Source organism: Agelaius phoeniceus, chromosome 10, assembly GCF_051311805.1.
Source record: "Agelaius phoeniceus isolate bAgePho1 chromosome 10, bAgePho1.hap1, whole genome shotgun sequence".
Lineage (NCBI taxonomy): Eukaryota > Metazoa > Chordata > Aves > Passeriformes > Icteridae > Agelaius > Agelaius phoeniceus.
This window is the reverse complement of record NC_135274.1, coordinates 17,711,505-17,739,129: the sequence shown is the minus strand read 5'-3', so window position 1 is coordinate 17,739,129 and position 27,625 is coordinate 17,711,505. Positions and strand designations below refer to the sequence as shown.

At 46.1% G+C, this 27,625-nt stretch overlaps 2 protein-coding genes and 1 long non-coding RNA gene across 3 annotated transcripts in view; 1 reads left to right on the top strand and 2 right to left on the bottom strand.

Annotated features, from left to right (window-relative positions):
- PSMD1 (proteasome 26S subunit, non-ATPase 1) overlaps positions 1-15,560 on the bottom strand; it is a 65,564-nt gene extending 50,004 nt beyond the window's left edge. The window contains exons 1-15 of the mRNA XM_054639197.2: positions 15,394-15,560; positions 13,264-13,307; positions 12,217-12,290; positions 11,801-11,970; positions 10,736-10,941; positions 9,354-9,497; positions 8,385-8,611; positions 6,957-7,020; positions 5,102-5,230; positions 4,011-4,099; positions 3,323-3,401; positions 2,834-3,007; positions 1,760-1,871; positions 954-1,150; positions 263-358 (exon numbers count right to left, since the gene is read on the bottom strand). Of these exons, the coding sequence (XP_054495172.1) occupies positions 263-358; positions 954-1,150; positions 1,760-1,871; positions 2,834-3,007; positions 3,323-3,401; positions 4,011-4,099; positions 5,102-5,230; positions 6,957-7,020; positions 8,385-8,611; positions 9,354-9,497; positions 10,736-10,941; positions 11,801-11,970; positions 12,217-12,290; positions 13,264-13,307; positions 15,394-15,409 (1,821 nt within the window). The 5' untranslated portion in view covers positions 15,410-15,560. The remainder of the gene's footprint in view (positions 1-262; positions 359-953; positions 1,151-1,759; positions 1,872-2,833; positions 3,008-3,322; positions 3,402-4,010; positions 4,100-5,101; positions 5,231-6,956; positions 7,021-8,384; positions 8,612-9,353; positions 9,498-10,735; positions 10,942-11,800; positions 11,971-12,216; positions 12,291-13,263; positions 13,308-15,393) is intronic.
- A 641-nt stretch (positions 15,561-16,201) lies between these two features.
- On the top strand, positions 16,202-18,737 carry LOC143694889 (uncharacterized). The gene is made up of 2 exons (XR_013183653.1): positions 16,202-16,331; positions 18,523-18,737. It is a non-coding gene; the product is annotated as an uncharacterized LOC143694889 (long non-coding RNA).
- Positions 16,325-21,579, bottom strand: C10H2orf72 (chromosome 10 C2orf72 homolog). Its single transcript, XM_054639741.2, has 3 exons — positions 21,033-21,579; positions 18,476-18,592; positions 16,325-17,240 (listed from the first exon to the last, which is right to left on the bottom strand). Exons 1-3 carry the CDS (start codon positions 21,559-21,561, stop codon positions 17,149-17,151), a joined length of 738 nt encoding a protein of 245 aa, XP_054495716.2. The 5' UTR covers positions 21,562-21,579; the 3' UTR covers positions 16,325-17,148.
- Between the last annotated feature and the right edge of the window lie 6,046 nt (positions 21,580-27,625).

The following is a 27,625-nucleotide window of genomic DNA, read 5'->3' as shown; positions in this document are numbered from 1 at the left end:
TGGGTAGTTTAGGTTCATATTTTAACTTTTAATAGGTGCCTTCTCTGTGATATCAGGTTGAAAGTCTGAAAGTCTACTTATTACCCTAATGAAAGAAGGCCCTGCTGGTTCTGCTCATAATACTAAATAAAGCTTCCATCACTTCACAATCTCTGATTTGGACCAGACTATTAACACTGCAGACACAAAGCCTGACAAAGTGATGTGATTGCTTTCTGACCAAAAATTTCCTCCTATGTGCTGCTAAGGCCACAGTACTTACAGCCACATGCAGCAGGCGCCTGATGGCCTTGTTGTTCCCTGAGCCACAGTATGCCATAGCCACAGTGTACATGCCAGAACGACGGAGAATTGGATCCTGGAAGAGAAAGCATCAATATTTCACATCCATCCAAACAGTGACTCACTAATTCTAACTTTAAATCTGTTCCACTCTTGTGTCTCGAACCTGCTAACAGGTCACATGTCAGCCTTATTGCTTAATTGTTCATTTGGGACAAGTAACAGGACAATCACCAAAGCAGAGTTGTCATTACCAAGTTCAGAGGGACAGAGAGCCTGCTATGCTGCAGGCTGCCCAAGAGTATAGGGCACAGGTGTCATCCTGCTTCTTATTTGCAATCTGCAGTGATCACTACCAGAGCCTTGAGATGAAGATGACCCACTTACAGCAAGTCTCGTCTGTTTTTAACCACTGCATCCTGATCTACTCCCTGCTGCTGCTCACATGACTATGAAGACCAAGTATAAGGCCAAAGAAATACAGAGCTAAGTAGTATTGTTCTTGTATTTTTGTCAGAGTGCAGCAACTTGTGAAACAGTCCTACTTCAGACCCATGTAAGAACTTCTCTGGCTCAAAAGAGCCAACCCACCACAGCTGGAGATTCACAAATGGACAGGAAGGTCAGCCATGTAACACAAGACTCAGGGATTAAGTCACAGCTCAATTTACCTTATCTCTGCAGAGACTCTCAATGAGAGCATCAGCCTCCTCCATCCTCCCGTACATGACCAGAGCAATTCCAACAGCGAGGCCTCGCAGGATCTTTTCATGCTGGGTTTCCTGTGCGTAGCCAACCATGTCCTCAATAGCCTGGGCATTTTTAGATCCCAACATAACCAACCCCAGTGCTAGGCCAGCTGCCTCACCTGAAAATCACAGAAAAGCAAAAAAGTCAACTCTGTTCCCAAAGTAATAAATACTGTATCTAGAGAATCACACCAGATGTAGGCCAATAGATCACTTCTGGACATCCCCATGCCAAACAACTCCATTATTCACGGCAAAATGTGTTTGTAACCACAATTCAGTACTTTTCCCTACCAAGTTCAATTATCCCTTCCTTGGACCAAGAGCTGCTGAGATCACTTTCCTATGAGCCCCACCAATGCAGCAGTAACTCCCACAGGCTTCTCCAAGCCTGTCTCCTAGCTCAAAAAAGCACATGGCTCTAGAGAACAGACACACTAAAGAAAAAACATATGACAAAGAAAGGAACAGAGCAAAAAAGGAGCTGTTTAAAGACCTAGTGTGTCTTATTAAAACTTGCCACAGTGCCAGCCATGACAGGATCTCTGAACATTACTGACATATAACTAAAGAACCATAATGATCAGGAAAAGGTCAGTAAGCAAAACACAGCTAGAAACAATCTATGCTGCTAACAGAAAACCTGAGGGGAAAAAAAACATTATCAAAAACCCCAGGTGCCTGATAAGGCCTCAGATGGTTATTTGCTTTGAAAGCAGAACATTTACCTGTCACTGCATCATCCTGGTACAGGTTTGTTTTCAGCAGATCGTACACATCCTGGCGTGCTGTCCCCATGGCAGCCAGCCCCAAGCCCAGGCTGCCACCATGTCGCACAATCTAGAGAAGCACATGCAAGTTCAGTCATAAAGCAGGGAACAGTATGACTTCAGGTGAAGCAGACATCTTTCCATCAATATTAAACCCGCAACCTTTTAGCCCCAAACCAACCCAAAATGATCTCTTGACCTGCTAGAAATACCACTTTCACAGTCTCAGGCAGCAGGTCCAGTGAAAGAGGTGGAAAGTAGAAGAAAAACAGTTCAAAAGCCCATAAACAGTAAGTAACAGAAGCTTAACACATAGCACAGAAGATTTTCTAGTAACTTCAAACGCTTTTCCCCCGCTGAGTGATTTATGTAAAACCATAAATCTGTGCCATGTGTAAAAAAACCTAGCTAGTAATAAGTTCTAAATAAAAAGGTTAAAAGGTACCCACTTAAAAGCAGTCTATAACCTCTTTTATTCTAACAATAGATACATTTGCAGTAAGACTATTAGGATCTGTTCATGGAATTAAAAAAAAAAAGTAATTAGATTCCACAAGGAGAAAGAGGCAACATGCTGAGACAATGACCTATTCCCAACTTAAAAAGATATTTTTCGTAGAGGTCTACAAACACTAAGTGCAGAAGTAAAACACTTCTTATTGTGCAAGAGGCATTAAAACTACAGGTCATGTCAGCAGAAACATTTCGTGGCTTATTTCCTTGACAACTAAGCTATACACAATAACAGTGCCTGAATGCTGCAGGTCCATTAGCAAAACAAAGCAGATATAACAAATAGTAAATATGATGAAGCTACAGTCACTGTCAAGTACATAAGAAATTCCTAAACATCTTACCTAAACCTTAAGCAACAGGTTGTTAAAACCAACCTTTAACCAATCTTTAAAACCCAGAGGAGGTTTAAGTACCACACTGCTGCTTAATTACCTCTACTCCCCACTACTAAACCAGACAGCACCCTCCTGCATATTCCCAACAAAGCAAAGGCTCATTGCAGAGCCCAGTACACACATCATTACTGGCATTCTTCAGCTGGTTCAGCAAGTAGTCAATGATGTCCCCGCCGTGGTTGGCATGGATGAGACCCAAGGCATAGAGGCCTCCTCCCTCCTGGTAGGCTGACCCTGGAGAGGTGTCCTTGGGCAGGTAGGTTGCCATTAGCTGTAACGCTTCTTTCTCATGACCCTGGATGTCCAGTGACCAGCAGGAAGGGAAGACAGTGGGAAGTGAAATGGGAAAAAAACAGCAAAGTAATATTGAAACATGTGTTGTAGCCATTATTTTCTCCACTAAAATCAGTATTTCAGTGCCACACATCACCGTTCAAAATTACTGAAAGTTTCTGCAGTAAGGAACTTTATAGTGTAAAGACACAAAATATGTTATAGCTATGCCAGGTACACTGGACTGCAGGCACTATCCAGAATCCCTATTTCCACATTTTCACTGTTCACAAGTCAAGCATTTACACTGAGCAGACAGAAACAAATGCAATGTTACCTTGTGTATAACACCCAAGCTGGCAGTAGCGGTAAACTTAGCCCAGTTAGTGGCCCTGGCCAGCCACTCCAAATTGTCTCTAGAAGATGAAAAGAGAAAGGTTATACAAAGTTTCTCATACAGCCTGTTCCTAATCCTGCAAAGAGGGTTTAAGAGCACTGAAGACTGCTTTCAAACTAAAAAGCAGCTCCAGAAGGGAAGGCAGCTAACCACATTTCCACTTTACATTTCTCTCCCCTTCATCAGTCCTGATTTTTGCCTGGTTGTAGTCAAGCTTCTAGACATGGGTGATCTCATGAAAGACAGAGAATTGCTCAATAGGTAGCCCACCAATTCTCTGGGAATAGCAGAGTTTCTGCAGCTTTCCTTAAGTCCTTTTTAAGGTCAGCGCTGGCATTTCCCCTACAAGAGTCACTCAGTACTGTCAGTCTCTACCATAAGATGATACATCCCAGAAACTCTCTAACTAGTAAACAAAGAGAAGAGAAATTCCAGACCTTCACCCTCCAAGCTGTTCATACAGCTAGCAGTCAAACAAAGCCAGTTTGTGAGGATAGAGAAAAGGAAACAATTCTCTAACACCATTAGAGTTCTGCAGTTACCACTCCGGATGTATCAAGTTAAGGAGGGCAACAATGTTGTTCAAACACCTCTAAATGAGATTGCAGCTTCCTTGCCATAGATTTACCTAAGGAACTGGTCACTGGTCGTCCCACAGTGCATAAAGGAGTTTGCTATAACAGTTGCAGTATGACACACAGAATTCCTCACTGCATCCTGAAAGAACAAGAACAATCAGTAGCATCACTCAGCAAAAGATCTGCCCAAGGTCACTTAACAAGCTTGCAAGTACAATAGAAAAATGGACTGTAATGATCCTCAATTTAACCAGCAATTTCCCTGTAATCAGCTAATAGATTGCTAATACACTCTAACATATCCTCTAGCCATCTTTCCCATGCAAAATGATCCTTTATGTGAGTTTCTATCAGAGATGTGATTACTCCAATTGCCACTTAACTGGAGAACCACCCTGCTCTGCTTCCCAGAACCGAGCACTCACAGCGAGTGCTGCTGACGTTTCCAGGCTGTTCCCAGAACTCCACTGCAGCATCCTGAACACTTTACCAGCAGATGGAAAAGATTTTCCAATACATTTGAAATGTCATCTGAAATAAATGAACCCACTAACAAGCAACCCCTATTACTTTTACTGACAATGTGCATCTTATTTCACAAATAAAAAACTTCTATAGTTTCTAGTAAGCTTTTATGATTCTAGTTTACCTGTAATTTTTCATGTGCCCAACCTTGAGTAACACCTTCCAAAACAAAACCAGTTACTCCATTCACTAACTTTGTCTACATTACAGTATCTGATTGGTTTTGTCTCCAACATGGAAATATTGTTTTTTTACTACATACCAGGATTCCCTTGCCAAGCTGAAGGGCTTACCTAACATCTCAACCAAGATACCAACATACTGTAACCTACAGTTCTGGCTGACTCCTCCCTTCCCAACCAGCAACATTTGCAATTGATGTGACATGGAGCTGGAGAGTAAATTTTGCCCATCTTACTGAACAGATGAAAAACAAACCCACCAAAAAAAAAAGGGTGAGAAAAAGATGAGTTGCTGTACCCAATTAAAAAAACCCTAATTAAAATGTCAACATGCTAATAGCAGCCTATCATTAAAAACAACAGCAGCATGGTAAAAACCAACACAGGATGAATCAGATAAGTCCAAGACAACCATATCTGACAAAGTCTCTTACCTTTGTGTTTTTGAGGATCATGAGATCTGTATTGTTGTTTCGTATTAAAAACTGCAGATGTAACTCAATGGCCATTTCCCCACTTAAAATTTTAATCATTTTTGAGATCTGGTCCTTAGGCTCTGGGTTCTTCACATACAAGCAAAAAGGAAAAAAAAATTCCATGAGAACCCGACTATGACTCTGTTAAAATAGAATTCATGAGAAGCCACTCTGGTATGTTCCCATCACCATATTCCAAAAGCTATCAGGTTTTAGGACTAAAAAGACATCTATTGTTTCTGTCCTTGGTGCACAAGCCCAAACCTCCCAGAAATCAAATCTTTTGTGCACAGCAGTGCAGGTGGGAGAAGAGACTCTTCAAAGAGAAATGTATTCTTTAATTGAAAGCAAAAGAATACAGTTGACATCTGACATTCTGCAAGCTGCTGTTTGGCATTACAGAGACAGTAAATCTCCTGCCAGAGGCAAACCCTCTTATAAATGAACCTGTATTTCCATGGAAGCTTTCACAGACAGGGCCACAAAGCTACAATACTTCACATGAGCCTGTGCTGAGCTGTAACACCATTCTTGTGAGCTACAATCTTTATTTAGAACAACAGCCAGTAGAACTAGGAAACAGATACATTCAACCCCAAGAGCTCTTTGAGAAAAGTCTCCTTCCTCCTGATGAAACAGTTGAAAATGGATCTGTAGAAGCTGAAGTTCATTCTGAGCAGGGTGAAAAGTACAGTGCAGCTCTTTGTCCTGACACTGTTAGCTGGTCACAGACCAGTCAAGCATGAGTAGTTCAGCCCTTAAACTAATTCCCTCAGTTATTTCTTTGTAGTCAGCATTCTTAATTGTGGAAGATTAAGCTAAAGAACATTTCTGGCCACAGAGATTGTTTTGGTGTACTTGGCACAATCAGGAAAGCCAATGCAGCAGAAACTCATCCAAGACACCTTTCCCGTACAAAAGCACTGTCAAGGTTCCTTGCTGGGGCAAGAAACTCAGTCCCTTTTGTTTTCTGTGTGAAATATAACTTGAAGAAAACACTTCTGCTTGCCCTTAATTAATTTTTAAGTGATATGCAAGAATCTTTCAAATATTCCCAGGTTTTGTTTGCAAACATTTACCATGGGGAAAAAGAAGAAAAACAAAAACCAACTTGTCTTGGGTTTTACCTTCCTCTCTGGTAACGCTCCTTGTCTGCAGCATTGGAAATGTCAAAACTGCATTAACTATTCTACATGCTGAATTGCAACTGTATGTGCATGTCAGAAGTGAACTCACTTTCTCCAATACTTGGGAAAATAAACTAAACAAAAAGATTCCAACCAACTGGGCCAGCAACACAGCACCTGTAGGCCCGAGGTAACTTTATACCCTCATGGAAAAGAAACTATGTTCCATCAGCATCCTCTCCTGCCATTCCTGCAGAACAGCACCAGTTCTATCCAACCAGAACTACAGTTGGGTTGTTGAAAGAGAGGAAAAAAAAGGCATCGAGCTAATTCACTCCCTAAGGTTCTCAGCAGCAGTTAAATTTCAGGTCCCTTCTTTTGAGATGAGTTAATTGTTTCAATATCAAAAAGCAAACACATGAGCCAGATCTTTCTGTGTCCTTTTTCAGAACTCAGTAACTCCTACTGAACTCTGACCATTTCCCACTCTCACACAGCTTTCAGTATCTGAACTGCTGGACATTAAGTCAGACTTTTGGCTCTCAGAGATCATCTGCCACCTTGTCTCCAAGCACACAGAAAAGGAATTCCATTCTTTATTAGCCAAACCAATTTAGAAATCCTAGACATCAAAAGAGATCATGTAAGAAAAACTAAGTAAGGTCTGTTTCAGAAATAGCACTCACAATTTCTGCAGACCTCCCTGCTGCACAAGTGCTTCCTGGTTTCTCTTCTGCTTCCATAGCATCACTGAAATAAAACAGAAATGAAAAACGCATCACTTGCAATAAGTCAGGAACTGTAATTATGGCTGAACATTGTCCTGAAGGAGCAGCCTAGGATTTGGAGATGATGACTGTAAAAGAGGAGTTTGATAGAACAAGGGCTGACTATCAGGAGCTTACTGCTGCGCAGAAAACTCCCCCTCCACTCAATTTTGAACTTGAAGACAAAGGCCTGGAAAACCCTATTCTCTTATTCCACCTACAGAGACAACAAAGATGCTTGTAAGGAATGAACAGACACAGGTGAGAAAACAAGGTCAACAAACAAGGCATCAAGGATAATTATATCCTCCCCTAGAAGCCTTGTGTTTGTCACTAATAGCATGGATCCTAGAGGGTTGACAAGGAATTTAAATATATTAAGCTGCTGTTAGCACCTTGCTCTAATGCGTCACAAGCTGACATAAATTATTCTGTGTCTTTCCTTTTATTTCACTGGAAAAAAAGAGAGAACGAGGAAAATGCTTGCCATGATTCAAAAGTATAAATGATTCAAAAGTATAAATACTCAGCTCCACAGCTGGATAAACCCCTATATTCAATCAGCCTGGACCTAGGTGGGATTCCCCACCACACACTATCAAAGAGTGCTGGGAGCAGGTTGTGCTCAGACCTGAGAGCTCTGGTGAAAGTACCACTAAGCATTCTATGGTGATTACACAGCAGGTGGAGAACAAACTTCTTCCATGCTGCCCCTGAGCTGGGCAGCAACCTTAGCACAGATTGGCCAGTTCTCCTCTAAGTCACCAAAAGAAGAAATAAAGATAACAGAATGGTTAGGGCCAACTTGGATTTTTCTTAACAGCAGCTTCCTGCAGTTAAAATCTGTGATACTGATCACATTTTTAAAAACTCAAAATAGATTTGAAGTAGCTCTTCTGAACTGCAAGTACAAAAGGGTCTGCTGACACCACATACCATAGAGCTTACTCTTCCCATAAGCTGTTATGTGAAACCAAACTTGCACATAGATGTGATGAGCTTTCTCCCTGAACTCCCCCTTTCCTTAGCTCTGCAAGTTGCTGCCAAGACCACACAGAATCAGCATTCCCAAGCAACTCATGCTGCACCTTAATGAATTACTGCTCATTAGCTGAACCCCAGTATAACTGCTCTGTGCTTATCTCAACTGCAAACAAAAATCCCCTTGAAAACCAGATTTTGGTAAAATACAATTTAGTTTTGAGCAAATAGCATGTCTTGCCTATACTTAAGTAAAGGGGAATAACTTGACAGCTTGTAAAAAGCATCGATACATGGAATATGAGGCTGCCTTAGAGTGGGACTGGAGCCAAAGAACTCCACCACCTCTCAAGTCAACCTCCTCACCTGTCTTTCTCTGATCCAGGGACAGTGCCAGTGTTGGTGGATCCAGGCACGGAGGCAATGGGAGTTCCAACCGTGCGCAGATTCTGGATGACAGAAGACAGGAACTGCTGGCTCGCGCTTTCATACAGGTCAAAGCAAATTTGGTAGGCCATGAGAAGATTATCATCCTTCACCAATTTTTCCAAGATGTCACTTACAGCCTGTGGGTCATCCAGGAATATCAGGCACTGAGCAGGAGAAAGGGAAGAACAGAAAAAAAAAATAGGAGAAGACATTAGATACTTCAGAATGTGCAAGCAACACTACCCAAGGCCACGCTCCAATGCCCTCATCTGCTGCTCCACAGAACACTCCCTCCAAAGAAAGAAAACTTTTCTCTCTTTCAGTGAAGACAATAGAAAACTCAGAAGGGTTTTCATAGAAAACCAAGACTTGTCCTACTAGACACAAAAATTCAAAAGGACATTGAAGAAGCACCAGTCATTCTGTAGGGATGTCTCAGCTGAAATGAAACAGGCATAATACTGAGTCATGTGTACATGGCATACCAAGACCGGCAAAGATCTGAGAACATCTGAGTAACTTCACAACTGGTTGTCCAAACACTTTCAGACAATGGCTTACCAAAAAAACAAAGCACTGGAAATGTTCTTGTGAGGAATAAATAAAATTCCAAGCTGTGAACCTATCATCTGATACTCCCTACATAGGTTTAAAATATTCTGTCAGAGCTGTCTGTATCCTCAAACTGTCTTTGAACAGATTTCTTTCTCTATAAATTGAGCAAATATGCAATCTTTACATCTCTTTTTCAAGTTGGTCTCAATCTGATATATGTTGGAAGCATGCAACCAGGAAAATATATTTCATTTAACTGAACAAAAGACAGAGAACAGGTAGATGTCACGCCAAATATACCTACAGAAGTGCAACTTTTATTATCTTTAAAGATAACTTTGAAAAGTTTACCTGGCACACATTGATGAAGTCTGGTTTCTCCAGATTCATGTAGATTTTAACTAGAACTCTCAAGACTTTGTTACGAAACTGTTTATTCTGCATCAAAGACATACAGAGCTTCAAGCTGTAGGCCAGCATCCCAGGAACATCATTCTGAAATTAAATTCAGGGATATCAAACATCAGACTGACAAGAAGGATTTAGAGAGAAAAATAAAGCTACACATTTTCTATTTTAAAAAGTAGACCAAATGTGCATATAAATCTTCACAGTTTCCTTTCCTATCTTCAGAAAAGCTTATATACAGGTGTATTGCAGTTTAAAGAAAAAACATTATCAAAATCATGCAGGACCAGTATTTAATTCAGAAGTTAAAACATGAAAATATTAACTTAAAAGTACAATACCTGTCTTCCCTTCACCCTTCTTGTTCAAACAATCAGTTTTGAATGCAGTGAAATTCCCTGCACTAACATTAAATGTCAGCACAACAAGCCATGCACCAAGAAAAGATCAAGCCTAAGAAACTGATTTGATTACTAGACCTCAAAAAGGTATTTCAAAATGAGGGATTTATAGTGGGTAAGTTATTAAATGCATAAGACAACAAAGAGAACAATGAGAGCAAGATGGATGCCTTATGATTATCACTCATACACAGAAATGGGAAACATCCAAACATACATAAAAGTTGTAAACTGAAAAGCAATAAAATCTAAAGGATTCAAGCTATATGTCTGGGATATGATTGAGATACTACAGCATAACAAAACTGCACACAACTGCTGAGCTGCTGCAGATGACTATAGGCCTGCTTCTCTTACTGCCACTAACAGTAACATGACTTACCTTAAACCCTCAGCGAAAGATTTTAAAGCCAAGGTGCACCATCTTGGAGTCAGGGCATGCCAAGACTGCACACAGTCACTGAAAATTACAGCAGCTCACCCACCTACTGGAGTTTCTTCTTTTGTTTGACATTAATAAATCACTTACCCAGTCCTAAGGATTCCTTCCCACAGTGAATTACAGCAGTTGATAGACAACTTAATAAAAGGGTTGTTCTTGCATTATACCAGTATTGTATCTCTGCCAGTAGCTGACAGGGAATACCTTAAGAAGAGGGCACATAGCCAAGCTTCCTGGGAATATTGTTCCATAAACTAGTAGCTCAAGGATTTCCTAAAGGTAAGGGGGATCTTCCTATACTTGACATTCCTGAGTGGCTCTGCTTTCCATGAACACACTGAACTGAACATCCCTGAGTTTTATCTTTTGTTCTCTTCATACAAAACAGGGCAAGTTCCACAGCAACATGGATCTTGCACTTGACTTCTGGATCCATAGCTGGAAAAGCCTAGCTACAGGCACCTCCTGCCTCTTGCACATACCGACTCAAGGATGGTTTTCTCAAAGATGTCCAGCCTGCGTGTCTCCAGAGCAATGCCAATGGCCTGCTTGTACTTGTGGTCATCCAAGCAGCGCTGGAACATTTTGTTCACTATCCCTTCCAGCCTCTCATCCACGGGCTTCTTCTCCCCTTCTGGCAGCTCTGCATTCTCCACACACTGCTTGGTATAGTGGTCGATGCATTTTGCTGAAGAGATATAAACAAATATGGGGGGAAAAGTCAAGTTCTCAGATTTTTGCAGTTTTGTACAGGTGAAGAGACCAACATGTGCATGAACATGCTCTACCAGCAAGTAGAGTATGTACCAGCAAGTACATTTGTGTAGTCATATACAGATAATAGTGGAAAACACTTCTCTTATCTCCTAACAAACTCTGATTTTAGTGCTGAAATCAAGTAGGTATTTTAAAAATTAAAGGGCCAAGGATATGATCTTTTCTCAAGTGTCATGTTAAATAAATGAGAAAACAGCAGAAGGAGACTTCCTAGCTCCACTGCAAACACCAGCTGGGAGACTGAAAGCCAGCCCAGCTCCATCATATCCTGTAAAATATGATGCAAAAAGCAAGTGACTCCAGCAGATGAGATTTTTTAAATTATTTCAAATGATTCAAATGATACCTACAGTCAACTGCTGACTTGCCATCTTATTGTGGGTGGATAAACACAACTGTCCCTCTCAATTAGGTGTGCAGGTACACTTAGCTGTCAATCATTTCCAAAGTCATGCTGAAATTGATAATATCAGCATGCGAATGACAGAAAGGACAATAAACAACCAAAACAATTTTCTCATTAGGAATTCACTATAGAATAAAGGTTAAGAATAGGAAAAGAACTCCAGAACTCCAAAGTCAGTTCCATTATAGAATCACAAATTATAAGAAAGTACAAAATAACTGGGTAAAATTAGCTGCAGCATTGGTTTAAATGAACACAAAGACGGCCAGAGAATACAGAGAAAAAAGCTAAACCAAGTAAAATATCAAAGTTACGGCAGCTTTGACAACACAAGAGCTTTTCCTTTGCAGCATCAGTTCTTTACCAATGATCGTCTCCACGTATTCCGAGTTGTCGTTGACATTGAAGAGGTCACCAGCTCCCAGGGCATAGTTCAGGGATTCCTCAAAGGCTCCCAGGTGGTAAAAAACTTTAGAAGCAACCAGAGCAGCAAACTGGCGGCTCCGAAAACCTTCGTCCTCATAGAGAACTTCTCTGCAGAGGAGGGAGAGAAGAGCATCAGCTCTGTGTGCTCAGATCTCTTGAAGGCCACGTGACTCAAGTACAAGCTTGACTGAACTTGCATCTTTGGGACCACAGCTCCAACCCCACAACCACACACATTAGAGCTTTCTAGGAAATAGGGAGCTACATGCTGTATTAACCATTGTCAAGAAACCAGAACTACATCCACTTCATATCCCATGTACTTTTAAAGCAGTCTTAAGTGTCTTCTCTTACATTTTATCCACTGACTCAGAGATTTCTGCCCAGAAGTCATTGACAACAGCATTCAACTTGTGAAGAGCAAACTCCTAAAAAAAAAAAAAAGTAAAGTTATATTATATTAAAAATGCATTTACTACCTTTCCCCAGAAAAAATTAAGTACATTCTAGCATAAATATCATGAACACTGACCCATTTCAACAGCAAATTCTATTTTAAAAGATCTTTGCAAGCATTCACTACTCTTTGCAAGTCCTTTGCAAATAAAGAGCTGCTCACTTTACAGGTAAGAGAACTCTAGCATTCCTTTCCATGGCCTCTCTCTGATGAATGACTGGCTGATGTGTCTGATAGACAAAATTGTGACAACCTTTGTGCAGCACATGGAATCAACCTGTGGCCTACAGCAGCCAACTCTATTTATCTATATGGACACAGTACTTCAGATGATAAACAAACCACAATCAGCCCACTTATAATCAGCTCACAGCAAAATCAGGGATCATTCAGATCCATTACTACCTATGCCTGTATCCAAGAAAAACAATTAGGGAATTACAAATATTGATAAGTGCATTTTCCATAACACACCAACGCTCTGAGTGTTGGTGTTCTGTGGATTCATACCCTCTGTGCCCTGGAAAATTTCTGTTGCTGTTTTCTTCTTGTTGTACTATTACTGTGATTTTTTTTTCCAAGTGAAAACTGTAACTGTGATTTTGTTCTACATGGATTAAATTATTCTAAAAACCTGAGCTGCTCTTCAGCTTGGAATTTTACATAGTCAAAATGCAGCCTCTGGAACAATTTCAAGCAACAAAGCTCCGTTACCACCAGAGAGAAGGGAGCTTTCACGAATAGAGATTTTTTTGCATTTGCTTAAAATAAGGAAGTTTTCAATCTGTTATCATTTATTTAAGCCCTTTCTTTTTCAGGATAGATACAATCTGATGCCCACCTGCTGCTGTCCAACCATAAATTACTGAGATCTGCTCCTTTTTGATTTTAAGCTCTCCACATAGTCCATTTGCTGTTATTTGCTCTCAGATGTAAGAGCTTACCTTGAGCTGTGGCTCTTCTTCATCCAGAAGAGAGATAATTCCAGCTGCAAAACAAAATCATAGTTACTTTTTGTATCAGAAGTAAGCCTGTCATTTAGTTCAAAACCAACAGAATAGGAAAGAAAGCTGTCTCTGGAATACTGATTTTAAATCTCCAGTATAAAACTTCAAAGATCAGATTCAAGTTTGTATTAAATATAACATAAAATAGCTCAGAATTTATAAGTGAAAATGTACATTACTTATAAAAGGTGATCCTTCCTAGGGGAAAACAAAGAATTTTTCCATGCCAAGGAAACTGGCCTCATGGATGAGAGGAGATGTACCTCAAAGCTTTATGCTTTTGACTGCTGATCCTGTCCCAGAACTTTTGTACAGTTACAGAATTACTGTTTAACTGACATGACTGAGAGGTTCACAGGAGCTAATCTGAAGAACAGGGATAGGTGGTTTCATTGCCAGACTGCAAAGATGCAACAGAAAGGGTTGGAATATGATCTGATCAAAGTCCAACACAATTCACTGATTTAAGTCTTCAATCTCTTGTACAGTTGGACAGCTTCTTTAAATCTGAAAAAACACATGAAACTGGAAAGGCCAGCAAGCCTCTGGAGGACTGAAATGGGTTTCCAAAAGATCTTGACAAATCTAAAAGGAGCATGTGCAGGTCCAAACCAAAATGTACAAATATAGAATCTGAACAGTACAGAGGCTTAAGATAAAATATGATCAATAATATCATTTGGCTGCAGTGGGAGGCAGAGAACCCAAACCTCACACAGATGTGTGAGTGAGAGCAGTTCTTGGCAAATCCATGAGGCACCTTCCCTTCCCTTGGCACCCACTGGCCAGAGCCCGTGCCCAGGGCTGGGCACCACGTTTGAGTCAGGAGCAAACCAGGGTGCTGAGAACAGGAACTCTGGCAGGCAGCTCCTCAAGGGAGGCTGGAGGCTTCTCTCTGGTTCCTCCAAGACACCTGGGAAGGGTGCAGCCTTCAGGGCAGCTGCCAGCAGGAAGGGAATAATCTGATCTTCATGTCAGATATTAACAGGAAGAGTAACACCAAACTTTAGTGAAGCCTCAAAGAATGAGGTCTGATGATCTCAAAAGTTTTCTCACAAGAACCCATTTATTCTTTTGCCTCATAAAGTTTCAGATTCTCCATTATCAGGTATTGTTCTTAAAGACCAGGTTAGACACATCCATCAGTAACAGGAATTGAAGGAACATCAATGTGGCTTTAGGCAAAGAAGGCTGATTTAGCAGCCATCCCACTTCCAGCTCCTCCCAGCGGTTTCCTGCATCTCTGCACCAAATGTTTGCTTTGGGATATTATTATTATTATTATCATCATCATCATCATCATCATTATTTCCCTGCATTTACTTGATCTGTCAGGAAAACACAATCTCACTCCTACACACCACCTACATACCTCGCTTCCAACATACCGTTTTTACACTTTTTAAATGCCTCTAAAATTAATTCCTACTTTTCCTCAATTGAAATAAAGACTTCAACAAAGCAAAGGGTTCAGGAAGAGAAAGCTCCCTGGACACTGTCACCCTCTGCACGGTTTCTCTCGCCAAGCCACAACCAGCCACATGTTAATTTCTGGCCTGCGTATTTCTGGGAATACTTCCCATGTTTTTTTACACTATCAATTCTCAGCAGACGGACAAACACCGCGTAACATCCAACTCCTCACACGCTTCATTATCCCGCACTCCTCAGACCGACGTTTCCTGTGCAAGGCATTTGCGCTTCTGAACTCCAAACTCCCTCCTGCCCCTCTCAAGTCCCTGCTGCACCTCCCGAGTGTCCTCCGGTTTCACACCCAAACTGCGCCGTTCACTCCAAGCAGCGGAACCCGCCCGCTCCCACCGCGGGACCCCCGCGCCGCCACCGGAGCCCCCGTGAGACACCGGCGGGAGACGGACACGGCACCGGGCTTCAGGAGCCGGTCGTGCCGGACCGCCGGGCACCGGGTGGGCTCTGTCTGCCGTCCGGGGGTGTTCGCGGTGGGGAAGCCCCGGGACGGGCGGCCCCGCGGAGCCGCGGCGGTGCTCAGTCACGGCCCTGACTCAGCGAAACCCCGGCGGACAACGCCGTCCCGCGCCGCTGCCTCACCGGCCGAGGTGATCATGGTGCCGCCCGGCTGCCCTCGGAAGGGGGGTCGGGGAGGTCCGAAGGGTCCGGGGGGGGGTCGGGTCGGGTCCGGTCCGGCCCAACCGCAGTTCCGCCACCGCCGCCGCTGCCCGGCCCGGAAGTGCAGCCAAGGGCCTCTTCCGGCGGCTCCGCGCTGCGCCGGCAGAGATGCCCGTGTGATCGCCTGCGCGGGACGGCGGAGAACCAGGCAGGCAGGAGCGGGGCAGCCCTGCCGCCGGGGGCCTTGTGCCGCACGCCGCCCCTCACGGACATGCCGGCTCCCCCCGCGACCTCCGGGGAGACCACCGCGACCTCCCGGGGCTCCCTCACAGCCCCCACGGGCTCCCGCGCCCGCAGACCCCACACCGCTGCCTGCGCGAGAGCTGTGAGCTCCCCACGAGTGACCCCGCCGGTGCCCGCGTTTGTGCCGTGCCAGAGCAGCGGCTGCTTCCCCCGCCGGCACAGGCCGCCCGCAGTGGGCGGGCATCGTGAGGGGCACAGCGTGTCCCAGGGCAGTGCAAGGGTCAGCGATTTTATCCCATGGGTTTAACACATGCCGGCCGCCTCTGCGGCACAAGACAGATGGGATACTCAGGCTGGTGGATTGGCAGCAGGGAAAGTCCAGCTCAGGAGCAGCGATGCTACACAGACCGAAGTGCCCAGACCTCGGCAGCTTTCGTTTCTCCTTGATGCTACTGAATAGGAAGAAATTTAAAAGATATTCTTAGCATTAGAGTAATATTCCTTGTAAACCAAGGATTTCTAGTCAGTTGTGTTGCCCCACTGGCTACAGGCAACCCTTTGGAACTACTTAAACAGATAATTTTTTATATTTTTATGTTTATTTATGAAACAGACACCTCTTGTTGTGCTGCAGGCCACCTCCAAGGTGTGCCACCATGCCTGTGGAGATCTCCCAGGTAAGATGGCCCTCTCCTGTAGCCCCACGTAGCAGCAGCCACACCTCAGTGCCCATCTGCCACCCCTCCAACCCAGGTGTCCCTCAGTCTATGAGCACCAGGACAAGCCAGAGGGACAGATCCTGCTCCCAAAGCCCACTCTGATCTAGATGCCAGTACCATCAGTATCCTTCGTGTTACTCTTGCCACTCAAGCTGGGTTGTTAGTGCATTCTTCATGTTACACTGTTACATTCAAGCCTTTTCAGTAACTGGTAGATCCCAGGGCTCACATTTAGTCCCCCTGCAGTCTCCAAGCCAATGTGTTACTTGATTGGGGGGGAGGTTGGTTTTGTTTTTTGTTTGGTTTTGGTTTGGTTTGGTTTTTGATCACAAAGAGGGAGGGAAATTCCAAGCACCAATAAAGTAGGAAAACAAGGCAGCAGAATCAGTCTGCCAGGGAGGCCAGCCCCAGCAACCTCAGCAGGGAACTTTGCCCAGAATTAGAAAACATTTCTCATTCTTCAAACAGGTGGCTGCATTTCACACTCAAAGTCCCAAAGTCATATTGCCCAGGATGTGGGGTACATCCCAAAGGGTTTCTCAGAAGCCCAGTGTCCAGCAGCAGCTCCAAGTGCCCCGGGACAGCAGGGAATGGCTCTCTGGCACAGACCCTCTGTGCTGGTGGCAGCTAAAAAAGCCCTGATGAGTTCAGCCAAGCAGCTTTTCCCTGGAGCTGTGGGCCCTTGGAGGAGAGGGCCTGCACCAGCTCCTCCTCCCATTGCTCCAAATCCATTGGGCAGGTCTGGGATGTGGATGGTGTTGGATGCCCAGCAGCTCTAGGTGCCTATGCCTCCAGCAGCTTCTTCACAGTTTCCATTGGGGGAAAGGCTGGCCAGAGCCACTTCTTCCTCAGGATCCTGCAGATCATCTGCAGGGAGCAGAGAGAAGTCAAGGCAGACCTGAATGGAAAACCCCTCTTCCCAGAAAATGCAGCTTAAGATGAAAAAAAAAGCATGGGCTGAAGCAATTGATATATACTCACAACCTAAGCACAGCTGAGTTTTTTTTTCAAAACTGTTTTTCATTTTGTTTTACAAACTTAACATTGCTTCAGCAAATAAAGCAAAGGAGCACAGGGCCTAGCTCCTGGCCTCCTGAAGCCTGAGCAATCTCAAAACAAGTTGCATGGCCACAGGGTGTTGCCTGCCTGGCACTGACAGCAAGATCAGGCACTTCCATTTTCTGACCATGGACAGTGGATCTCACAAGCCTCATATGTGTCACATGTCTTAGAGCTGCATAAATTGGGGATTCATTTCAGTTGTTTTGTCTGACTCTTATGCTCTTTAAGTATTTCGTATATTTAAGATGCATTTGGACAAGGCCCTTAATAACATCCTTTAAAATGTGGTGAGCCCTGAAGTGGTCAGGCAGTTGGGCCAGATGATTATTGTAGGTCCCTTTCAAGTGAAAATAAAACATTCTAGTCTAGTCTAGTCTTTCTTTTTGCAGTGAGGGAGCTTTCCCTCCTCTTCGTGCTTCATAGTACAACCTGGATCTCCACAGCACAAGCCTTGTAGCCTCCTGCATGAGGCCCTCCTGCAAAAAGAAAGTTACTGCTGGGAAGTGCAAGCCAAAGTGCCAACCATGCACAAAGGCTGAATGCTATGCTATGTGTTACCTGAACAATTTCCTTTAGAATCAGGGAGCCCGTGGCTGACTGCCCTCTCCCTTCTCTCTGCCAGCCCTAAAAGCAAATGTTTTGGGAACACTCCTTCCACCCATGTTTGCAGAAAACATCAAATAATATCAGGGTGGTTCCAATTCATTGATTAGACAGAGAGTAGTTCTGCTTCCAGACATTCAAACAAAATGCAGCTGAGTTCAGCAGTGCTTCCAGGGATGTATTTGGGCACCAGACTCAGCGTGATTTTGTTTAGACAAGCAAAAGGTCAGAAAACAAGGAAGTGGCAACAAAGCAGACACATGTACTGGTTGTCTTCAGGTTTGGGCTAAACCACAGCCAGGGAAGCAAGGTCAACTGCAGAGCTGGAAGTAGCTGGAAGAGGCTACCAGCAAGGGGCTTGGGCACCAGAACCACCAGGGAATCACGAGGAGCTTCTGACAATCACAACAGAGCACAAGGGAGGGAGCTGGGCATACCTTCATGAATTTTCTTTTCAGCTTTTGCTTTGTTATCTTTTCTCCAGCTCCTCTGATTCCAAGAAATGCACTGCAGGAAGGATGGCAGCCTCCACCTCTCCCTATCTTTCGTGTCTTCTGAATAAACCAGAGAAGATGAGTTAAGACTGGTAGCAGGTCAGCCCTGCTGCTTCTTCACCTCTCCCTCCATGAGCCTGGCAACAAAACCAGGTCCTAGCAACAAAATCAGGTCCACTCCATAAACCCACCACTGGGAAGCACAGAGCATCTCCTGGCAGTCTTTATTTTTGACTGAAACCTCTCTGCTACCCTGGAAATTTGTCCCTGATGTCAGTTTGTACTTTGCCACTTCGCTGCCAAAACCAGCCTGGATGTGGCAGCCGAGAGTGAGCAAGAAACCTGGCAGCAGCTCAGCTGGCACACATGGTGAGGCTGGGGACTGACAGACACAGTTAGAGAATTCCCACAGAAGGACGTTTTCCTTTTGCATTGTCACACAGCTTCTACCACATCAACCTGTTTACTGCTCTCTGCTTTAGTAAGCAATTCCTCCCTCCCATGGAGACCTGCTGGACCTGGGGTCTTGCAGCAGCTGAAACTGCTTGCAAATTGCAGAGAGCATGTAGTCAATGTATGGTAATTATTCTAGAAGACAACAAAGTTACTACAGACTTTCCAACCATTTTAGTAAAACACTACAGCAGCCTGTAAAATATTACAGCAGCATAATTTTATACGGTCTCCAACAGCAGCAGTTCAGTATTCCCATTGAAATATCATCCAGCCTTTCACCTCCTAATCAGATGACAAATGATAAACCACTTCAGTGTCCTTCACTTTATCGAGCCATTGCGACACTAAAGGGCTCAGTGTCTTTCTGGCAGTCAACAAACAAAAAACTCCAGTGCACTGCCTGGGGTGCACTGCCTGAAGTGTTCGACCGCCCTTTGGAGGCACAGATATACTTGGGATCCCTCTGTCCAGGTGGAGATTTTGGAAGGCAAAGCTCACAGAAGCATGGAAAGGAGTTGTCCCTGCCTAAGGTTGAACCCTGAAGGTGATGAGTGTCCTCATTACACACACTGGGGCACTTAGATGACTCAGAGCACCAGGCAGAGCATCAGAAGTGAGTGAGCACACACATACAGGCTATAACACCCAATCCAGCTCCTCCTGCTCCTCGTTTTCCACAGGCAGCCACAAAAATACATATACTGAGCCAAGCACCAGCAAAGTGCCAAGGCAGAAAAAGCTATGCAGGGATGCTTTTCTGCCTCTGCAGCTGCTGTCCCACCAGACTGCTGTGACCAGAACTGGAGGATTCACAGGAGCACACCAGAAATTCTTGCAGCAGGAACGATGTGAGGAAGAGAAAAGCATGTGAAAGGAGAAAAGCTGGAAAGAGCTGTGTTCCTCAGTAGAGAGGTGGCAGAAGACAGCCCTGTGCACTTGCCACCAGCCACCTCTAAGTTCCTCAACATTCAGATCCAGGATTCTGGGCTGAGCTGATAGAAAGAAGCACCTGAACTGCAGCCAATCATCCCCATGTCCCAGGGATCCCAGGAGACCCTGTCAACCCTTGTGGTGCTGAAGGCAAGTGGCAGGATCCCTCGAGGTAAAGCCAGCAAGACAGCAAAACACCCAAGCCCCTGGAAATGCTGGGGAGCAAGGTAAAAGTGGGAAAAAATGAACGAAGGGAGGAGGAAAGGGAAACAGCCCAAGACAAACAGTGCCAAAGATTAAAGTGTTTTATGTGGCAGCTGCAAGAGCAGAGCCTGCCCAGCTGCCCATCACCCCGCACTGACACATAAACCCAACTCCCCTTTCACCCCAGGGCAAATGCTGCTCCTCAGGCCTGGCTGACACCCAGCTTTCATCCTGCCATCCTCACCCTGAAATATTGTTTCACATGCAAACAACAACTTGCTTTTGTTACTTATTCATTATGCAAAATCAGCACGAGCATCCTCCTCCTGCAGGAAGGTCAGGTTCTGCCTGCACCCTGTGGCACAGGCCACATCCCAGTCCTGCTTCCCCCAAACCACACATCCAATATGCATGGAAGGCCACCATGTCATGGATGGCCACAATGTCACAGCTGTCAGCTGCCATGTCCCTGTTATCCATGAGCTATCTAGTGTTTCCCAAACTGCTGGGAAGTTTATCCACCCTGGCCGCCAGGTCTGGGAACCACACCAGAAAGAGGCAGATCCCACTGGAAAGGCTCTAATCCCATCAGCATGAAAGAGATTGCATTGGGAAAAGGCAGATTGGATTGTGTGTGTGTAAAGATCCCATCAGTAGTGACCGGTCCAATTCCAATGGGAAAAGCCAGATCCCATTGGGTCAGAGGAAGCTCCCATCAGGAATTGTTAGATCCTAATGAGAAAAGCCTGACCCCATTGTAGGGGAGATCCCATGAGGAGGGATCAGAACCCATTAGGATGGGGTACATCCCACTGAGAAGGGGAAGATCCCACAGGAAATCGGAGCAAATCCCACTGTAAAAACCGGGCCCCGGGTGAGGGAGGGAGGAAGGGTCCCCTGACCCTGGTACCTGCGGGGTGCTGCAGGGCAGCCCGCAGGGCGCGGCAGGCGGCGGCACGGCAATCGCCGGGGCTGCCCGGGCTGTACCGGGCCGCCTGCACCGTGCCGGGCGCCGGGAAGTGCTGCCGCAGCGCCGCGTCCAGCACCGCCGCGTCCTCTCCGTCCCCGCCGGGCAGCAGGACGCCCACGACGGCGGGCGGCGGCCCCGCGGGCAGGCGGCCGCGCACGTCCCGCACCACCTCCCGCAGGCGAGTTCGCGCCCCGCGGTCCCGCGCCGCCCCGCCGCCGCACAGCACCAGCAGCAGCCGCGCTCCCAGCGCCCGGCTCCCGGTACCCGTCGAGCGCCGCGCCCGGCGCCCCGGCACCTGCACCGGGCACGCTGCGCGCGGCGCCTCGTCGTCCAGGAGGTCGCGGGCGAAGGCGGCCAGCGCGGGCGCCCCCGGGGCCCCCTCCGCCACCTCGGCCACCAGCAGTACTGCCCGCCGGCCGCCTGCCCGCTCCACCAGCGCCCGCAGCTCCTGCAGGTCCGCCGCCGCCATCCCCCGCCGTGCTCCCTGTCCGGCCCGCATCCGCCTGTTCCCCGGCCCCGGCTCCGCACCGCCCACTGGCCCGCACCCGCCCCGGCGCCCTGCACCAGCCCCGGCCCCGCGCAGAGCAACACCCCGGGGCAGCGGGGCGACAGGGTATCTTGGATCCCCCCCCGCTTCCAGCCCCGTCTCAATCCCGCAGGGTGAACAGCTCCTGCCTGCTGCCGGGTGGGCACAGCAGAGAGGCTAGTAAAGAACCCCGGGATCTGCCACACGACCAGACTCAGAGCCCTCGCACAGGCTGGTCTTCTTGCCAATGAGGAGTTGATAAAATTCAGGCAAAAAACTGTGCTGTGGAGAGGCTTGAAATGTGAAAGGGGATGAGGAAAGGCCGTGGTGGCTGCAAAGTGGGACACACACTGAAAACTGCAGCTGTAACTGCTTGCAAATTGCAGAAAGCCTGTAGTCAATCCTAGAGGAGCAGCTGATCATGCAATCATGATCATCATCATCCCCAGGGTGTCCCCTATGGTGTGGCATCTCATACCCCAGAGCTGCACTATGCCACTGATTTGCCTAGAGATGCCAAGATGCCTCAGGCACTTGGAAGCTGGCTTTCTAGCTGGCAATTCCCCAGATTTATGAAGACAATTCTTGCAGAGAAGGTATATCAAAAATTGGAGTTTTCTTCCTAACTCAGGTACACCACTGGCTACTTCTCTGCAGTGGCCTTGATGTTCAAACTGCCAGCACAGCCACTAAAAACTAATATTTGGGACCACGTAGAGCTGTTCTTCATGGCCACTGCAATCTTTAGTTTATGTTGGGTACACATGTAACACTGTCAGCACAGGCTGGTTGGAAAGGTGAATGTCACCCACAATGCCCAAACAACCTTGTTTACATTTCTTTACTCATTAACAGGGGTAAGATTTAATACATACAACTCCCTTTGTGTTACTTAAAGAGGTACAACTCAAACAGTTCAGAGGCAGTCATGAGCTCAGCAGCATTTGTAGTCTTCCATAAAATGTCTTCAGAGCCCTGTCAGGAATCTGAGCAAGAACTCAGATGTATTTAGAAAACCTAACACTCCATCAAACATTCACCTGACAGTCACAGTTGCAGAGAATCACTATAGACAGCCTTAAGTGAGGGTCATCACATCTCTTACATATGCTTTAGCTGCCCAGAGAAGACAAAACATCTATTCATTTTTTACTTGAAAAAAGGAGTGAAGTGTATTAGTAATGCCTTGAAGCCTAAACAACAAAAAAAGGTCTACTGCATTAAAGCCTGCATTTACCAAGATTAGCCTTTCTTCTGAAGAGAGTAAAAAGAGGACAGGGATAAAGCATTCTTGTGCCAGTTTTGATGATAGAAGAGCAAAGAGACTGAATGAGCAAGAAGGAATCTGTAGGACCTGTTCTGAGCCCGATGTCTGATGACCCAGCCCAACTCCATAAATTCATCCTTTCAGTAGCTTTGGTCCTCACAGGGACACTTGGAAAAGCCTCTGAGCAGGTAGGAGCTGGAACTGGCTGCAGTTCGAGCTCCTAAGCTAAGCCTCAGCAGACCTTTGTACATTTGCTCTTCCACTGATTTGTTCTCCAAACTTGCTTCAATTATTATTTTGGAAAACACATCCTTACTAGATGCTGGAAAGCACATGCTTTACTTGTGTAGCACTACCAGTTGTTTCCAGGGCATTGCTGCAAGGCACCAGCACTCACTGAGCTCTTAATCCATGGAGACCTCCTTGGGTTGCCCAAAGAAGTAGCAGAGGAGGCAATTGTGAGAGAAGAAAGTACCCCAAACCCCACTCCTGCCCCCAACATCCCAGTCCCACTGATTCCCTTCTAGCCGCCTCCTGTTCACTTCTCCATGGCTCTTCCTATTTCCTCCACTGACCTTCTCCAACATCCACTCAGTATTTCTGGCCCCTGAACCCAAACACCTTCCCACTTTTCAACCATTGGAACTTGAACTTTTTATCAAACCAGACATGAACCCCTTCTGTGACACAGTCACAACTGAATCCAAACTGGTCACATTGCTCTGACCTAGATCCCCTTGCCCCAGATCCAGCCACCTCCAGGGCCAGCTGAGGCAGCCCCACTTTTGGTCCCAAGACTGCCTGGACCAGCTCAGCCCTGGCCTGGACCCATCCAAGTCATCAGAGCCCTCTGGGCTCCACTCAGGGGAGGTTACACACCATAAGCAAATAAAGTTGGGAAGTCCCTGGCACTCCACATCAGTGACACAGCCTGGCTTCCTGATGGGGAATCTCAAACTTTTTTCCTGTCTCTTTTCTCCAAAATTCTGTTCCCTCTAAAAGTTGCCCATCTCTGCAGTTGTCCTAAGTTTCCTCATGTTTCCCTGAGTCACTGTCCCCTTCTGGATAGCAGAGGGGCATAGGAAGGTATGGCTGAAGAGGAGGATGGAAACCTGGCACAGGGCCATGCACAGAGAGGCCAAAGTGTTGGTCAGTCCTGGTCACATAATAGAGGGATGTCCTTCCCTGCCCTCTTAGACACAGATGGAGCCAGCCTATCAGCCTATTCCACTCCTGAATCCTCCACTGGAAGATGTTAAAGAAGTGGCAATGAGTATGAAATCAGACCAAAGGACCAAGCTGCCTCTTCTGGCCTTTTTTCTGGCTGTCCTCAGCTGGATCCTTACCTTTGGTTTGAAAACAGGACACAAGAGTAGCTATTCACAGCTATCAGTCTTCATTCTTTCCCAGTACACACATACCTTTGACACCAACAGTCCAGCTTTTGTGCACTTACCTTTTGCAGCTCCTCTTAAAAATCACCTCAGACTTCACCAAGCTGGGGGGCAATAGCTGGGACCACTGTACGCAGACACAGCCCCTCCTGCCTCCCTAACCCTGCCTTGTACATTCTCCTACTTCCTTCTCACAAAGCTCCTTCTTGGCATGGCCAAGCTCCCAGGTTCTCAGAACTGCTCCCTTTTATAAGGCAAAGGGCAGATCCATAGCTTCCCTTGAGTTACTGGAATGAGCAGAGCAGGTCAGTGTGGATCTGCCTGGTTTGCCAGCCCTGAAAGAGGCCACAAAGGGGCCCCTCTCTAAGAAGGCCCTTCTCTTCTTCACTCTGGGATTTTTTCTGTATCCACCCAGGATTAGGTAGAGAATGCGGCAAGGGTGCAGCTTGAGAGCACCCATGGCTGGCCTTCTGCCTCCTCTCCTCCTCAGCTGTGAGGGTGACCACACTCCTCGTTGCCCCAGCCACACACTCCTGTGGCTACATCACTTGCCCTTGCAGGGCATTCCTGTGCTCCCAAGCTCTGGCCAGGATTTCAGCCACATCTCAGAGTTTCTTCCCTGTTTCATCTTGACAGTGCCCCACATCACCCTGCACAGAAGCTCCTGGACAAAGTACAAACATGCTGCCAGAGGAAAAACTTGAGAGCTGCATGGACTATGCCTGGATTTGGGTGGTTATCTCTGTGTTTCAGATGCTACAGGAAATAACAGAGACACAGGACCTCATTGTGGCTTCTTGCTTTAAGGATGTCCTAATATGCTGATCTTTTAAAGCCAAACTTTCTTCACTCACAAACAGCCTGAACATGTACATGTCTTGCTTTGACTCAAGGGAACTATTTCTTCATTAGGTTGACCAAAAACCGGCGTTCTCAGTAATGAAAGGCAGAATTCATCTTGTGGAAATGCTCGTGGAAAAGTCTCCTCCACAACAGAACAACTGGGTTACCTCATTCCAAAAGTCTGCCAAGCACCAGCACCACCCAAACACTTAGAGCACAGTTGTTTTGCTTCATAAAGCCACATCCTTAAGGATCTGGAAAGAATCTTGAATTTCAAAAATAACCTGGAGAATCCTTTCTCTGACAAACACTGGTTTACAGGATCTGTACTGCCCTCAAATCTCACCCCTTCTGTACCATACTGCACAAACCTGCAGCTTCAGCAGTTTTGCAGTCTTAGATAAAAGCTTTAAAGCTTATAGATATACACAGACACAGAGAAATGAGATAAATATCAGGTGTTTAATCCTTTTTTTGATGATAATGAAGATCTTAGGATGACAAAAGATCTACAAAAAACACCAGAGAAAAAAAATATATAAACTCCCAATGCAAAAAAGTGCAGCTACCTATAGTGCGTTGCCATGCCCAGAGAGGATGGGAAATTAATTCAGCTATTATGTGGGTAATTGGACTTAAAAATATTCTACTGCTCCCACAGTTCCTCCCATCCAAAATAACCCATCCCAGAAATTCAATCTGCTGGATGTGTACATGCTAGTATGTAAGGTCAACCCCCTGCTACAAAGAACCAGGGATGGTTTCAGGAGCTTTGTTCCTGATGAGAACCATGTACCAAAAACTCCTCCATCCAGGTTCTGCTGGGAAAACACGGTCTGAGGCCTTAGTCTTGAGTTTCTCTCACTATTTCAGTTTTGGGTCAGTTTCAAATCTAGAGGCTTCTGGCCTGCTCTGATTCCGTCTCTGCTGACAGCTTTCTTAGGGACAGGTTTCTTAGGGACATTTTGATAATCAAGGCATTTAATGCAAAGCAGAAACCCAGTGATTTTTGATAAAAGTTTCCCGGGGCAGATTGTTCAGCTAGTGCAGCAAAGAACTCTGAGCTTTGTGGCAAGGACAGTGCAATGCTGAGGGCACACTGTCCCCTTCTGGCAGCAGCCACACACTGAATCTCATCCATGCAGGTCTGGGCAGACAAGCAAGTCAGCAGGAAGGAAGTGTTCTGCGAAGGGACATCCAGCAGGACAGTGCTAAAACCAACCTGACAGATTTGGCTGCCCAAGGGAATTCATTCTCCATCTGTCTTTGATATCTTCTCTTGCCTACGCTCAGGCAGAACTCGGCAGTATCTGAGCTCCGGGAGTGAAATAACAAATGGCTCCTGGGAGTCGACTTCTAGGGGAAGAAACACAAATGATAGAAGAACACCTGACACCATCCTCTCAAAGCTAAGGCCTGTGGCCACCCAAAAAAGGTTGGCACATCCCTCCAATGAAGAACTCAGTGTCAGTGAGGCTGTGGAGCAGTTAACATAACAGAAAGCTCCAGCAGGGAGTCAGAACTGCAGCTCTTACAGTGAGCAGCTATTTCCACTGCCATGTGTTTTGGGGCAAGGTAGACCCAACACCATCACACTTGGAAGAGGGAACACACTTAGCTTGGACACATTGTCCATCCCCACCCCAGCATGTAAACCCTCATTCTCATTTCTGGCTCATATTACCTGCAAGGTCCAGCTTGTCTTCCCTCTTGTGTCTGAATCCAGTCAATAAGCACGACTTCCATCTACACTGTCCCTCAGGCTCTGGCCTGAGCTTGTTTTTGTGTCCCTCACCCCTGTGTCACCCAGTTACCTTCATGGCAGTTCAAGGCTTCTCTCAGTGCCCTACAGGCAGCTCTCTTTGCCTCCAGGACACCTCCAGGCTGGCCGGGGCTGTAAATTGCAGTCTCTACAGTCAGTTGCAGGGCCCCATCCAGCACACACTGCATTCTCCTCAGTGCTCTCACTGCCTGGTCCAGCTGCTCCTGGGAGTCAGGACGGATCATCACAAGCACCAGCACATTTGGCAGGCAGGGGAGGAGGCTCCTCACATCCCGGACAGCTTCCTCCAGGTGATCCCACTGCATGAGCCTTTTCAACACACTGGCTTGCCATAGCATAAAAATCAGATGTGGGGGAACCAGGTCCTCCTCTTCCTTTCCCTCATTCTCTGCCTGCTGTGGTTTGTGCTTGATGTCCCCTGTGCCACACAGGTCCCGGGTAAAATCCACCAGCAATGAGGGAGCTCTTGACTCAGCATGGTCCACCTCCATCACACCCACCCGTCCATTCCGGCTCCCCAGCATGTCCAGTAGGTTGAGGAAATCCCAGGTGGTTCTGTCCACGAAGGAGGCCGATTCCTTGGATGCCATAGCTTCCTCTCACACGTCAGTTTACTGTGCTGCTGGGGAAAGGAGTGGAAGTAGCAAAGGCAATTGTACAGCACAGGCTCAAAACAGGCAACACCTGCTGCTCTGAGCAGCCAAGGCTGGGTTGGGTGGG

What these genes read in the sequence shown, in the direction of transcription:
- C10H2orf72 (XM_054639741.2), bottom strand. Translation starts at nt 21,561, where the DNA reads ATGGCGGCGGCGGACCTGCAGGAGCTGCGGGCGCTGGTGGAGCGGGCA. An exon ending in TGCCCTGCAGCACCCCGCAG is followed by an intron (nt 18,593 to 21,032) that starts GTACCAGGGTCA and finishes TGGTTTATTCAG; the next exon opens with AAGACACGAAAGATAGGGAG. An exon ending in TGAAAAGAAAATTCATGAAG is followed by an intron (nt 17,241 to 18,475) that starts GTATGCCCAGCT and finishes TGCTCCCTGCAG; the next exon opens with ATGATCTGCAGGATCCTGAG.